Source organism: Cyanistes caeruleus, chromosome 11 (genome assembly GCF_971803275.1).
Source record: "Cyanistes caeruleus chromosome 11, bCyaCae1.hap1.1, whole genome shotgun sequence".
NCBI classification, from domain to species: Eukaryota; Metazoa; Chordata; class Aves; order Passeriformes; family Paridae; genus Cyanistes; species Cyanistes caeruleus.
In genome coordinates, this window is record NC_141711.1 from 12,841,777 (window position 1) to 12,855,338 (window position 13,562).

General features: G+C 35.5%; 1 protein-coding gene across 7 annotated transcripts in view; it reads left to right on the forward strand.

The window, feature by feature from the left end:
* The window catches only part of ERC2 (ELKS/RAB6-interacting/CAST family member 2), a 406,984-nt gene that overhangs the window by 195,830 nt on the left and 197,592 nt on the right, over positions 1-13,562 (forward strand). For all 7 annotated transcript variants that reach the window (XR_015275160.1, XR_015275158.1, XR_015275161.1 and 4 more), the window contains one exon: positions 12,227-12,387. Coding sequence is in view for 2 of the 7 variants with exons in the window: in XM_086846817.1 (XP_086702943.1) it covers positions 12,227-12,387 (161 nt within the window). In the remaining 5 variants the exon portion in view is untranslated. The remainder of the gene's footprint in view (positions 1-12,226; positions 12,388-13,562) is intronic.

Consider the following 13,562-nt stretch of genomic DNA (forward strand, 5'->3'; position numbering starts at 1 on the left):
CTTTGTTTTTTTTATAAGTAACTTCCTGCTACAACAATATTTTCTGGAAAAAAGTCAAGAATATATAAATATCTTAAACAGGTTTTACAAGTTAACAATTCTGCTGTAATTAGTCTTCAGGCTACCTCTGGCTCCATGGATTTAAAGCTATCAGAGTTTACTGTTTTGTGAAAAATATGTTTTACTTTGTTTGGACATGCTTGTCATAAGTTTCTCAGTATATCATTATGCTTTAAAACCTCCCACTGGCAGCGTCTGGAAGGAAAAAATGTAGTGTAAACTATAGAAGACCTAATGGCAGCTTCCTGCCAATGTTCATTCTTGAGTCAACAATGCTAGTTTTTGTTTTTGCTTTTGTGAAAATATGTCACAATCTAGTCTTTCATATAAGTTGGCTATTTTTTTAGCAGCCTAGTAGAGCATATATCTGAATCTTCTACTTTTCCCCATTTTTTCTCCTTTTCATTCCGTGGTATCTGTGTTTCTGGTCATGCCACCAGTGAGTGAACACATAAATTATGCACCTAAAAACACTCATCACTAGAAAATTTATTGCTTCTAATATCTTTCTCATGAACAGTTGTGTTTATTTCTGAGTTGACTTCTCTGGTAAAGACAGCAATGTGCTTAGCTTTGGTTCAGTTCTTTGTTTTTTCAAGAATTTCATTTTAGATATTACAGTGTATATGGGACCATGTGGGCTTTTAACCATAAGCCTGTGCTGGGAATAGGAGAATGTTTTTAGCTTATAATTACAATGCTGAGTAAGAATAATAGTGGATTGCTGTCCTTATTAACTCTACTACTTCTGTCTTGCTGAAGCAACGGGCAGCACATGCGAGAAGAACATATCCTCTTGACAGAGTATATAATTGGCATTTTTTTCTTTTTCCCTTTGAAATGCTATTTGGAGAAGGCAGGAGGCAGGGAGGAAGGTTGCTGTCCTTTTAGATAAAGAACTTGAACCTTCTTTCCTATGTTCAGGAAACCTAAGTTATTTGGTTTGGGAAATCTTTTATCTTCTGGGCCTCCCTTTGGCAGCTTAATGACTAACTCGGCTTAGTTAAAGTAGAGACATACAAAGAATACTGTCTTTTAAAAGTAGATGCTCTTCTTTTTTCTTCTTCAAAAAACAAAAATCAAATCAAAGCAAACTTAATTAAGCATTCTTTGCTAGTATTTTGGCTTTTTTTCTATGAAATACTAGTTTATTTGTAGTATTAGAATAACATAGTCAATATTATCTCATGTTCGTGTGCATTTATAGCAGTGAGAGTTACTCTTTGGTGATGGCTAATTTTCCTTGCTCTTGAGTTGGAATGTTGTATAACATTACATCAAGTACCACGACAGATTAAACTATATTCATAATGCAGTACAGTAGGATAGCACTTATTCAAACAACTTGTATCACACCCCATTTATCCAGGGGACTCATGGGTTTGTATTATGAGGAGTCACTGTTGGACAGGAAGACATGTACAGCAGGGAAGTTTGGATAACCAGGATCATACTGTGATTATTTAGGCTTTCTGTTGACCAAATCCATTATATGTAGAAAGGCTATATATCTTTTTTGTTCATTTATATAGACCCTCTGTAAGATTTCTGTAAGATTATGCCATGAATTTACAGAACAGATGTTGAATTATAAACCATTATTTTTGATCTTTTCATGAACAGTAGATTTTAGATAAGCACCAGCAAAAAAAAGATCCCACACTGAAAAAGCCAATGTAGAACAAGAGAATTGCTGATCTTTACTTTTGAAAAATATTTTTTTTAATCCATTGTAAACAGTGTTTCTTAAACACTTAAAACACTTAATTTTTAAGTGCCAAGCTCTCTTCCTGGACAAGAAAATATTCAAAGCACATCTTTTATGTATGCAGCATTATTTTTCTCAGTATCCCTTATACCAATCAAGATCAAGAAAAATCCAAAATCTTTTATTAAAAAACACCTGTAGTTGTCTAAACTGTGTTGCCTAAATGAGTGAGAATTATTGAAAGTTCCTGCAGCTCTCTCTCTGTGGAGGTTTTGCTTTGTAGGTGTTTCATGTGAAATTCATCTTAGAGGGGAAGGAATTTAGATGTCATTTATGTGCACATGTGTGTTCTCACTGAAGTGATTTTGAAGCTATTATGTATCCACAAGAAACTGGAGAAATTAGATATTTGGAAATGGAAATTGGTGGTCTTCCAGGCAATATTGGATCTAAAAGTGCTAAATCCTTTAATAAATAAACCTTGATTCAGACTGGAATGTCTTGGCTTGATCTTAAAGGTGATATTATGAAGGCCTTCTAGCTGTTGACTAGCCTCAAAGATAATTATCTGCACATTCCAATCTTTTTCTGCCATCAGCAGTGTCTGAGGCCTAAATGGAACAAATGTTATTTCCCCTAGAAATATATTATATTTAGACTATCCTCATTCCCAAACATTTAAAAAATATTTGTATCTTATTTGAAATACAAAGAATAAAATAAATAAATATATGACCCGCTTCTAACAGTCCTGTGTGCTTAATTTCAGCCATTGTAGGCAGTTTTCTAACTGAAACTATGTTAGGAGCACACAGTTATATTATTTGGGTTACTATTTTTGTTGGGATGTAGATAAAGAATAACCTTTTCTTTGCTGAACATTTTGGAGACAATATTTCTTAAAACACATCAATACAATGTAAATTTCATTTACTGCAGCAGGTACTGGAGCTAATTTGAGGGACTGACTATCCCTTCTGGAATGGAATATAGGCAGTATCAGGCATCTTTAAATGGATAGAAAAGCTTTCCTGCCTTAAAAAACTGACACCTTAGTTCATACTTCATCACTGCTTATTTACTACACGATAAGTCTAAGAATCTTCTGGGTTTGTATTCTTAAGTTCTGCTTGCACAATTGAAGTATAAATTTGATTCCTTTAAGGACTGCTGGGTATAGCAGAGACTTCTGTAATAAAGTTTTTCTGTAGGACAAAGGCCTGTAAAAGTTGGAAAAGAAGGGAAACATCAGGTTATAAATACTGTTTAAATATGTATGTTTGCAAGTGCACTCTAATATAGTTTTAATGTATTCTCCTTGTGGGATTGAGTGTTCCATGGATACAGACTCTAGATCTTAAAAAATCCTTCAAATGAACAACTTGATGTGTCTGTCATCTCTGTTCTCAAAAGCCAAGCCTGCCTTTGGAAGGGAGTGATGTAAAAATAATAAAATATGTCCCCATGGCATGAGAGTTATTCTACAGAATATGAGCAGTGACAAGTGAGTTAGTTTACAGGAAAGGCTAAGCAGATCAAAAATAAAATTCTCATCAAGGCCAGTTTAATTCTCCCATCTGTTAGTTTTGTAAGTCCTGACATTTAGCTTGTGGTCTGAATGCCCATATATTTTGCCTCAAAACTGAGGGAATAATATCAAGTTGTAGACCTGCATGTTTTCTCTTTATACTTTTCTGAATGTTGCCTCATGTGGGAAGAGACTGGAGAGACTTAAAAGGAAAACAAAACTTTTAGATGAGGAATGAAAGGCAGCTTATATTACTTAAAGCTTCTGTGACTTCTGTACTCTTTCTTTTTTCATCTGGTGAGAAATACTATTATTCTCATATTCTCAGTTTATTCTCAGTATTATTCTCTATTATTCTCAGTTTGTCTAATGTATTTTGCCTACAAAAATACAAAGCTATATAAAACTTGTATTTTAGTATAAGCCTAACTTATAAAAAGCCTATTACTTTGGTGTCTAAATAATGCCTGTACAAGAGGAGTTGCAATAGTAAAACCTTTAGTAGATTCCTCAGAGAAGTTATTATGGTTCAGACCAATGCTTTAGAATATAATTTCTCTTGGGTTTCTTCTTATTAGCTGGTTCATAATTTACCTGTACAGAAAATTTCTTCATAAACAGAATTTCTGTATCTTACGAGACTGCCTTTCATAAGTCTTTCCTTTGTAATATAATGTAAAGTACAAATTAAGAAACACAAATGCTCAACCTAAATACTGATAACTGCTCTTCTTCACTATTTACTCTAACACATGGCAAAAAATGCTTGTAATCACTCAGTGAGGAAAGCTGCCTTACCCAAGGTTTTGAGTATATAACCCACTGACAAGCTGAGCAATAAGTGCTTCCTAAGATGTGGAAAATCAATGAACTTCCATAGGGAAGATCTGTTAGAATATTTCAACTTTCAGAGAGCGAAATACTATTTTCTGCTGCCTCTTCCTAGTATTTTATTTAGTACCTGGTAGATCCTATGGAAGAGCCCAGTAATGTGACGAGTGGTATAAATATTACAAACTTCTCCTCCCCTTTTTCAGTCTAGCAAAACAGAATCTTTCACTCTGTGGAAATGTATTTGGCTGGTCTGTCATTAGCTATGAGACAAAAAGTTTAGGTTGTATAACACTGAGTTGCAATATTTGTATTTTTATTCTTGCTCCAAATTCTCATGAACTGATGTGACAGAATTGAAATATTTGTTTTCTTTGTAGATGAAGCAAAGGTTTAAGTGGCAGTTCTTTTTCTTCACTGAGGTATACTCACTGAAATTTGCTTTGATTTAGTAAAGTGTTTTGATTTAGTGTAATAGACAGTGTGGCTTTGTTGCTTGGAAAAGTGCAAGTTCTAGAATTCAGAATCTTAGTTTTTTTCCCAAAAATGTGAACTATTGCTCAATTTCCCAAAGAGATGGAGAGGAGCTTTTCAGGAGCTTACCTGGTAAAAAAGCATTGTTCTGAAGTCTTTTACTTCCCTTTCCTTCAAATAGTTATTGAGAAAAAATGTTCAATTTCAGAAAGATGATATTTCTTGGGCTACCTTCCTTCAGTGCTCTCTCCCCCCACCTGATTTTCTTCTCTCACCTCTGTAATCCCAGCAAACCATTCTTACAGTTTCTCTTCTGCATCCTGTGTGTGTGGCATTGTGCACATGGTGTCTGTGTGCAGTGCCTGTGTGGCTGTGGTTGTGTGGAAGGACCTGATCAGTTGCTGCAGTTTCCTCCTGATGAGCTCGTGTGACTGCAGCGCTGTGGAGCCATCGAAGGGCTCTGCTCCTGCCCTTGGCTTTTGCTAAATGCTGGCAGGGCTGCTTCCAGAGCATTTAGCCCCCACCTGCTATCTGGCTCCCTTTTCACACAAGTTCTGTTTCCTAGGGCTGATGTTGAATTCAGCTCAGCATCCTGCCCCTCAAGCCCTGCTTCTTCCAGCCAGGGGAATTCGTCTCTCCTGTGTCAGCTGAGGGAGGCCTGTGACCTGGGACTGATGTACCCAGTGAGGTTGTTCCTGTGTAGTAGCTCTGGGGGTAGCTTCATGGACAGGGAGCTACAGTTTGAGCAAGATTTCACTTTAGTGCACTGAAAAATTGACATGCTGATTGTGAACTGCCTTCATGGAGGAATTCCTGTTGACAAAATCTGGGTTGATATTTTTGCTCCATCATGTGATCATTCCTAGCTTATCATGTGTTAATAATGGAGTCCAGTTGTCAGACATTTTGTTGTCCCCCTCAGGCCTCCCTGACTGTCCCACGGGCTGCCCTACCCTGGACAGTCTCATAAGCACTTCAGTTCTTTTCCTATTGACTAGTCTCTTCCTGAAGTAACTCGCCAAAGCTGTTTTTAATTGCTTTATTTTAAATTATTATATTATCCTATTAGTATACTTGTGTTGCTTGTGTTCTTTCTGTATCTGAAAAATTAAATTAGTCAGCTGTTAGTAGTTCTGCTCCATGGATTCTCCAGTACTTTCCCCATGGCTCTGAATAAATTTGAGTCAGGTTGTAACTAGCACCAAGTATTAAAATTTTTCTTATTAAGATTGATCTGTAACTGGCTGTGCCAGAGCTAAAACTTGACTCTTTCATGAAAGACATATTTGACTTTTTTTAAGTTATTGATAGAGTTGATATTGTAATATATAATTGTACTATATACAATTTTAAGGAGATAGCATGTCCGTGCCATTGACTTTATGTATGCCAAGCCAATAAAATATTACATAAATAATTTCATAGCAGAAATGCCATAGGATTAAGTAAACAGGGCAAGATTATCTGTATTAAGAGAAGAGCACAGATATGTCTGTTGGGCTCTCAGTAGTCACTTGAACTTTTAAAGTCACGGAACTTTCAAAGATGGCATGAACTTTTTATTGATGCAGAAGCTATATCTTCCAATCAGTTGCGTGAATCTTTATATTTCTGCCTATCAATATGGTTTATTAATATTCATTGCGTCAAACCTTATTAGGAAATTGTTTTTTCTGAGATTCCTCACATAAATTTTCCACACATATTTTCATATAATCACATTTTCGCTTTAATAAGTCTTACTTGCTATTTCACAATATGCAAGCACGGTTCAGGGTGTGGAAAACCTCATACTTACATAAACTACCTGCTTGCAGTAAGACTTTGCACACACCATGTGAATCCCTGCTGTTTTTGGATACATTCTAAGGAAGCATTTCTAACTTTAATAATATATTGGGATTATGGATTAAAAACAGCGAGGAAATAGCTTTGTGCAGTGTAACCTAACAAGCGTGCTAAGAATCAACTTTTGGCAAGAAAACTCCCAATTTGCCCTCTCTCCCAGAAGTTGACCTGGTGGATGAAATAGTAGATGTGTGCATGATTCTAGGCATGCCTTCTCCAAAGATCAACATTTGTACACACTTTAGTCACCTTTTATACGCAGTGCTATTGACATTAACCAGGGAGGCTGCTCTGACAGCGCTGGGCTTTAACACCAGCTAAAGAGTTGCTCTGCTCTGCTTGCATGGTTTATCTGAAAGGACTCAACACCAAAATCACACAGCCTAATTGTTTTCAGCCCATAAGGGTTCTCTTCCAGATGCAATATCCTTTAGGACAATTGAGTGTCCTACTGAAATCAGCATATGTTCAATAGTCACTCAATTTACTTTACTTTTATTCTTCTGAAAACATTAGATTGAGCCCTGTAATTTACCAATACATTATATCAAATTTGCTTTCACTTGCCTAACTATAAAACACTTTTCATGCTACTTTTGTAATTAGGTTTGGACAGTATCAAACAAGTGTACGAGCAGGAGGATTAAAATACTTTAAATTCTACTTTTGGTAATGAAGTAATCTCAGTGGGGTTTTTGATGTCAAATTCTGTAGCATGGCATCCCATTTGATAATTGTGCTGTTGTGTTCCTGAGGACATGGCCCTTCCCTGGGGACTGCTGCTTCAGTGTATCTGGTTCTCTGTGTTGAACTGCTGCTGCATTGCTGCCTGATGTCACTGGCCCTATGCATCCAGTCTTTTACGGGTTGAAAAACCAACCTGGAATTTATAAATTTTGCTTAATATTCTGCTAAATCCTTCACTTATGATGTTTATTTTAAAGCCTTTATGCATTCTAGGGTACAGTTACTTTTCTCTGACAATTTCCAATGTTTTAACGTGTCTAATTTTTTTGTTTGGAAGGGTTCAGCAGCATCAGCCTTCATAACTGTACTGGTTTTGTTAGACCTGTTTCCTGGGTTTCAGAACTGTGATGGAAGTCAGAGGTGAGGAATTTGTCTATGAATGACAAACAGGATGAGAAGAGAGTAGAGGGGAGGGTGACAAAGTTTATTTCCATGTCTTGCAAAGCTCAGGATGACACTTTGCTGTGTCTGTTTGCTTTCATGAAAAACACCTTTGGAGTAAAACTGTAGAGGTAGTTGCATGCTGGAGAAATTTGCATTAGGAACAGGAGGAAACAAGTCCATATTGCAGGACAGCACTGGCAATTTTAAAAGCAGTAGGTCCCCATGGCTGGTTCTGGCCCTCCTGTAGGTGTATAATTGAATTAGCCATGAGATAAAGTGGTTCCCTGCGTGGCCAGCAGGTGCTGGCACAGGATCCTGGCATGCCTGGCACTCACCTTCGCTGTGCGAGGCAGGCAGTGATGTCAAGGGCTGACATCTCCAGCCTGAGAGTTGAAAGAGCTGGTAGGTGGATATTTGGTGTGTACAAATTCTGGCTTTTATATGTGTTCTCTCATCACTGTCAATGGGTTTTCTATGCCCTCTTAGACCAGTGACAGAATAAATTTGTAGGAAAGCCACAAAGAGAAAGTTTGAGGATTATAGTCTTTCCTTTTTCACAATCTCATGCTTAATCTTGGGGGAAAACATCCAAATATTTTTTTTTATTAAATTAATCTTCACAGGGCTGGAGATAACAAAAATTTATGTAGTGTGTAACTTGGAGTAGAGAAAAGAAATGCATCTCCTTAGGAAATGAAAAAAAAATCCTTTCAAAACAACTGAATGGATTCTTATACTGAATGACTTATTATGAAAATGTATCCAGCTTTACTGAATGAATGTAATTGTTTGTTAAACTTTAAAAAAAAAAATTATGGTTAATATTTTAATATTGAATAAAAGAATCTCTAAATAGATGGATTCCTTTATTTCCTTTTACTGTATAAAATTCATAAATGATCTGTGTGCTAACACAAGATTAGGTTTTAAAATAAAATAGGTGTGAAATTTTTGTAGAGCTACTGGTACTTGAAAAAGCCAGGGAAATCCAAAATTCTTGTACTTATCACCAATATTGTTGCCAAAATGAAGTGCCAACCCTTTAAAGGTGGTAGTAGTAGTAACCATACTAACTTTGATTGCTGGAATGTTGCCAGCTCTTCATCATCCTGCAGAAATATGTTATACTTGAACTGAGAAAACATGCAATTGTCCCTCCCCCTGTTCATTCCCACAAACTGGAGCAGTATTATGTTAGCCTGAGTTGTACTGAGCCGAATCCAATCTGGAATTAAGAATGCTCCAGGGCATTTTTAATAAACTGTCATTCATTTGAACTCTAACCTCCTTTAATTTGCAGAATCTGGTAACGCAGATGTATTCTTCAGCCACATTCATTTCTTTTTCTTTTCTTGGTGTGGAACACTGCTGATAGCACTTAAAAATGTGAAGCTGCAGAACAAGTAAAAAGTGTTCACTGACAATAGACTCAAAACTAAGGAACAATTACTGTAGTTTAGTTTGCTGGGTTTCTGCCATTCTGAAATGTAAACTTAATTCTAGTGCAGATTTTAGTAAAATCCTCAAAGTGCCGAGGTCAGTTAAGCTATTTCTGAAAGTATATTAAAAAAAGGCTTTCATTACAAAATGCAAAGGATAAAATGGGCCATTGTCTTGCAAAAGGGAAGAAAACCCAGCTAATAACATATTCAGGGCATAGAGTACTCTTCAGTTAAGTGCATTCACTGAGGTTCTCACTGTAAACTCTTTCAAAACTTGTATTCCTGGGAATTCAAAACATGCAGGGTTTGTGATTAGGAGCATTTACACTGAGGGATAGGGGTGGGAAAAGGGGGCAGCTTCCAAGTAGGAACTTGGAAGCCCCCAGTGCCCCTGCCAGGTGGTATTGCTGGGCTGGGGTTGCCCAAAACCAGAATTTTCATTTATAATACTGCCTTCAGTGGTAAATTTTCCATTGTAGCAAGTCTGCTGAAGCTATAAAATTGACATGGTGAGAAGATGGTTTGTGCAAATTCAGCATCCACAGGTTTATATATGACAGGAGTTGAATAAATAAAAAAACAATCCAGTTTCTTGTGCACATGCCCACCAGTTGAATTCAAGCTGTAGGTGTTGGTAGAACAGGTAGGAAAATGTGCAACCATGAACTTGGGTCACATTCAAAAAATGAAGGAAGAACTAGCTTGCAAATACCATGTTGAAAGTGTAAATGACAATAAAACTTTCGACACGTGTTAGCGATTTATGGTTTGAAAAAGTTTTCATATTTTAGTTTTAAAAGATTTCTTCCCTTCTCATTTAAACTTTGATCTCTTTTGTATGGTAATGTAAGAGTATGTTATTAATAGACATTAACAAATCCACAGCTTTTTTTTTCCACAAGTCTTTAATTCTCTTAAATGTTTTGAAATGTAAATTATGTGATATATATAATGTGAAGGATTCAGTCAATCATCAGATTGGGTACCAAACTGAGAACATGGAAAGGGAGAAAAATAATACTAAAAATACAGAAGTGCAAGAATTCTGCTTTTTTACATTCTCATTTGCCCAACAAATTTGCAAGTGCAGAGTGTCTTGGTGTTTAAAGATACTGTCTCAAAGCTGGAATCTGTATGAATTAATGACTTTTCAGTTCTGATCTTTACTACATTTCCATTAAGATATGTGTCCTGGAATTAAATAATAGAGTGGATGCTCAGCAGAAACTAGATGCAGTTTTTAAAAGGTACAAGGAAAAGCCTAAGAAGTAACCCAGAAAACAGTTAGAAATATATGTTTTAGTAGTTGACTCTTGAAGCTGTTGGACACAGCATGGGTTTATGTTCTTGAACTAAAGCAGAAGATGAAATACCTGGTGTTATTAGAAATTGAATCTGTTTTTAAAGAAACATGATCTGACTCCTTCTGGCCTGTTAATTCTTTTTTTTTCATGGGATTAAAGTGCAAATCCAGCTTTTCTATTTCTTTAATTCCCTCAAGTATATGTTCTCTCTGCTATTTCTGCTATGAACGTTCACTAGACAATCATTTCACAAAAGAATCTCAAGTCATCATCTTTGTGGTTTCTTCAGGGGAATCTTGCATCTGCAGAAACTTATGATTTGCACTCCTTACTATTTCATGGGTAGCACCATTACACTGCTTTTACTTTCTGAGTGGAAGGTTGAAGATCCATAGTTTCAATGCTATTGGTAATTCTGATCTGCATTCATGAAATACAGCTTCTTATGCACTGCAGGGTATCAGACACATTCTAGTATTTCATTGTTTGTATTAGAGTGTTTGTATAGATGGTGTGGAAGGAGTAAGTAATCAGTGTATCATTGGCAAATTGGCTGTGAGTCCTCACTGTAATTCATGGCAACTCTATTATTTATTTGTATTATTTATTGAACTTTTTATATGAAAGCCCATGTATATTGGAATCCAAACAAAAATGTGACTTACAAGCACTGCTTGCTAGGAGGCTTTGGAGATCAACAGTTAAGCATGAGCTTGGGAGAAGCAGCCACACTGATATGAGCACTGTGGAATTTAATCAGAATTTTCAATTTACAGCAGAATTGAACTCATTTCAATGCTTTGCATGGCATGGATGAATGGAATATATCCTCTTCCCCTTTTATTTTATTTTTTCCATTTAGAAGTTCTTTCTGAAGTGTTTTCTAGTTTATAAAATAATAATATTTGGACAAAGGAGGTGAGAAAGAACATACAGGAAATAGACATTCATTATTCAAATCCTTTTGTCTCACTAAAAAAAGTCTATTCCACATTATGTAAACTGTATCAGTTGAAGAGGGGGAATCCCTCTGGCATGCTCTTTATTGGAAGCCATTCACATAAAATGATTCCCCCCACAAGTAAAGCTTCTGCTGTCAGACAGGAGTCATTGTAGTCTCCATTCTTCAGTGTGTTCTTTAAATTTCTCCATGCTAAGGAAAGAATGGGATCACCACATCTTTCACTTCAAGCTTCAGAGCTTCTCACAGTTACCAGGAGGAAAATAACTTGCTTGTTATTAGAGCAGTTACAGACATTTAAAGTTCAGGATGATAGAATAATTTGATTAGAAGGGACCACTTGAGGCAATGCACTATAAACCCCTACTCAAAGCAGGAATAACTTCAAAGTTGGATCAGATTCTCCAGGCTTCATTCAATCAAAATCTTAAAATACTCAAGGACTGCAGAGTTTACAGTTTCCCTGAGCAACCTGTTTTGCAAAGGTGTGCATTTTTAATGAAAAATGTTGGGTTTTCATGAACACTTTCATATTAAAACATTCATCTATAGATGTATTTAAAATTTCTGAAATTACTTCTATGATGAATTACCACCACACTAAATTTAAATAATACAAAGTGTGCAGAACATATTTATAAATTGTATCTACATGTGGCAGTGGCCCAGGTTAAATAGGTTTCTGGTGATCTGTGTTAGTTCTATTTTGTATAAATATTGTTTATTACTAATGGATTAATGGAAACTCTGAGGGTTTTTTTTTTTTTGGTTTTGAAACACCACTGTTAGTTTTTAAAACAGTTATGATAGGAAGAGATTTGAACAGCCATTTATGGAAAATAATTCATTTACTATGTTTCCCCCCCTCCCCCGCATTTATATGGATTTAATATTTTCTTGTTGTAAAGAATATGGAGTTTAAAATGTCCTCTCCCTTAGGTAGAAGAGCTGATGAATGCACTGGAAAAGACTAGACAAGAATTAGATTCTACCAAAGCCCGTCTTGCCTCAACACAGCAGTCTTTGGCTGAAAAAGAAGCACATCTGGCTAACCTGAGAATAGAGCGAAGAAAACAACTTGAAGAAATTCTAGAAATGAAGTAAGTCCTTTGATTTCTCTAATTTTAGGAAAAAAAAAAAAAGAAAAAAGAAAATAATTACTTTTGCCATAGGAGAATGTTTTGATGGGTTTCTTTTGGTGTAATTTTTTATTTTTCTCTGCATATATTTAAGTCTGAATCTAAGGACTTGTAAAAGTTTTAAGACAAATACATTTAAAAACACAGAATTGCAAAAATCTTCATTTTAGAAGTACTCAACATTTTTTATAAATTGTTCTTTGTTACATGCAAATAAAAATATCAGCACTATATAACTTATATGAGAAACAGAATCTAAAGCCCCATCTCCCAGTGGAAATGGAATGCTGGAATCTCTGCCACATTCAAGGGAAGGCAGTTATTAACTTTCTATTGTTGGTGCAAAGCTTATTGCTTTGAATTGGTTAAAAACACCCCCAAATTAACAAAGAAGTTTTTGCATACACTGTATCACTGTGTACATGTGTTCAGAATGAAAAAGGAAGAGAGACATATAATTTAAATCTACCTTTCTTCATGCAAAGAAAAGTAAATATCTGTAATTATGGGGCATTAAAGCTCTGATTTGATCTTTAAAATTGGCAAAAAGGGTGAGCCTGCTATGGTAATTGTGTACTTAACATTCAACAACGAAATTTCACAGTTGTAATTTTGAAACAGTTTTTTGAGGGGCAAAGACATATAACTTCAGGTCAATTGTTGTAGTTATCCTTGCATTTTAAGGGAAGTGAAATAATCAGGAGAAATGATTTTCATAATGTTTTCATAATGTTATTTTAAATAAGACAAAGTGGAAATGGAGTCACATACTTAGCAGGGTTTTATAAAAGTGTCTTTTAAGAATGTCTACCATGTAATACAGGTGCAGAAATACTGTAATGGAAGCACAAATGTTTCCAGGGATATCTAAAGAATTTCTGGTTTTGACTTTAATGAGGTCTATATCCATACAGAAAAATGGAATCACATAGGAGTTAGAATACTATGTGAAATTATAGTCTATTATCTTCTATAATAGATAAATTTAAAAAGTTTTTTTTAATAAAATCTGTTATATGTACATAGTAATTGTCCCATCTTAACTCAGTTGCTCAGTACCAGTCACATATTTTCTGTATAATGCTTTGGTCTGTTTCCTGAAGTGCCTTTTTTTTTGTCCTAATCATAAGATTTTT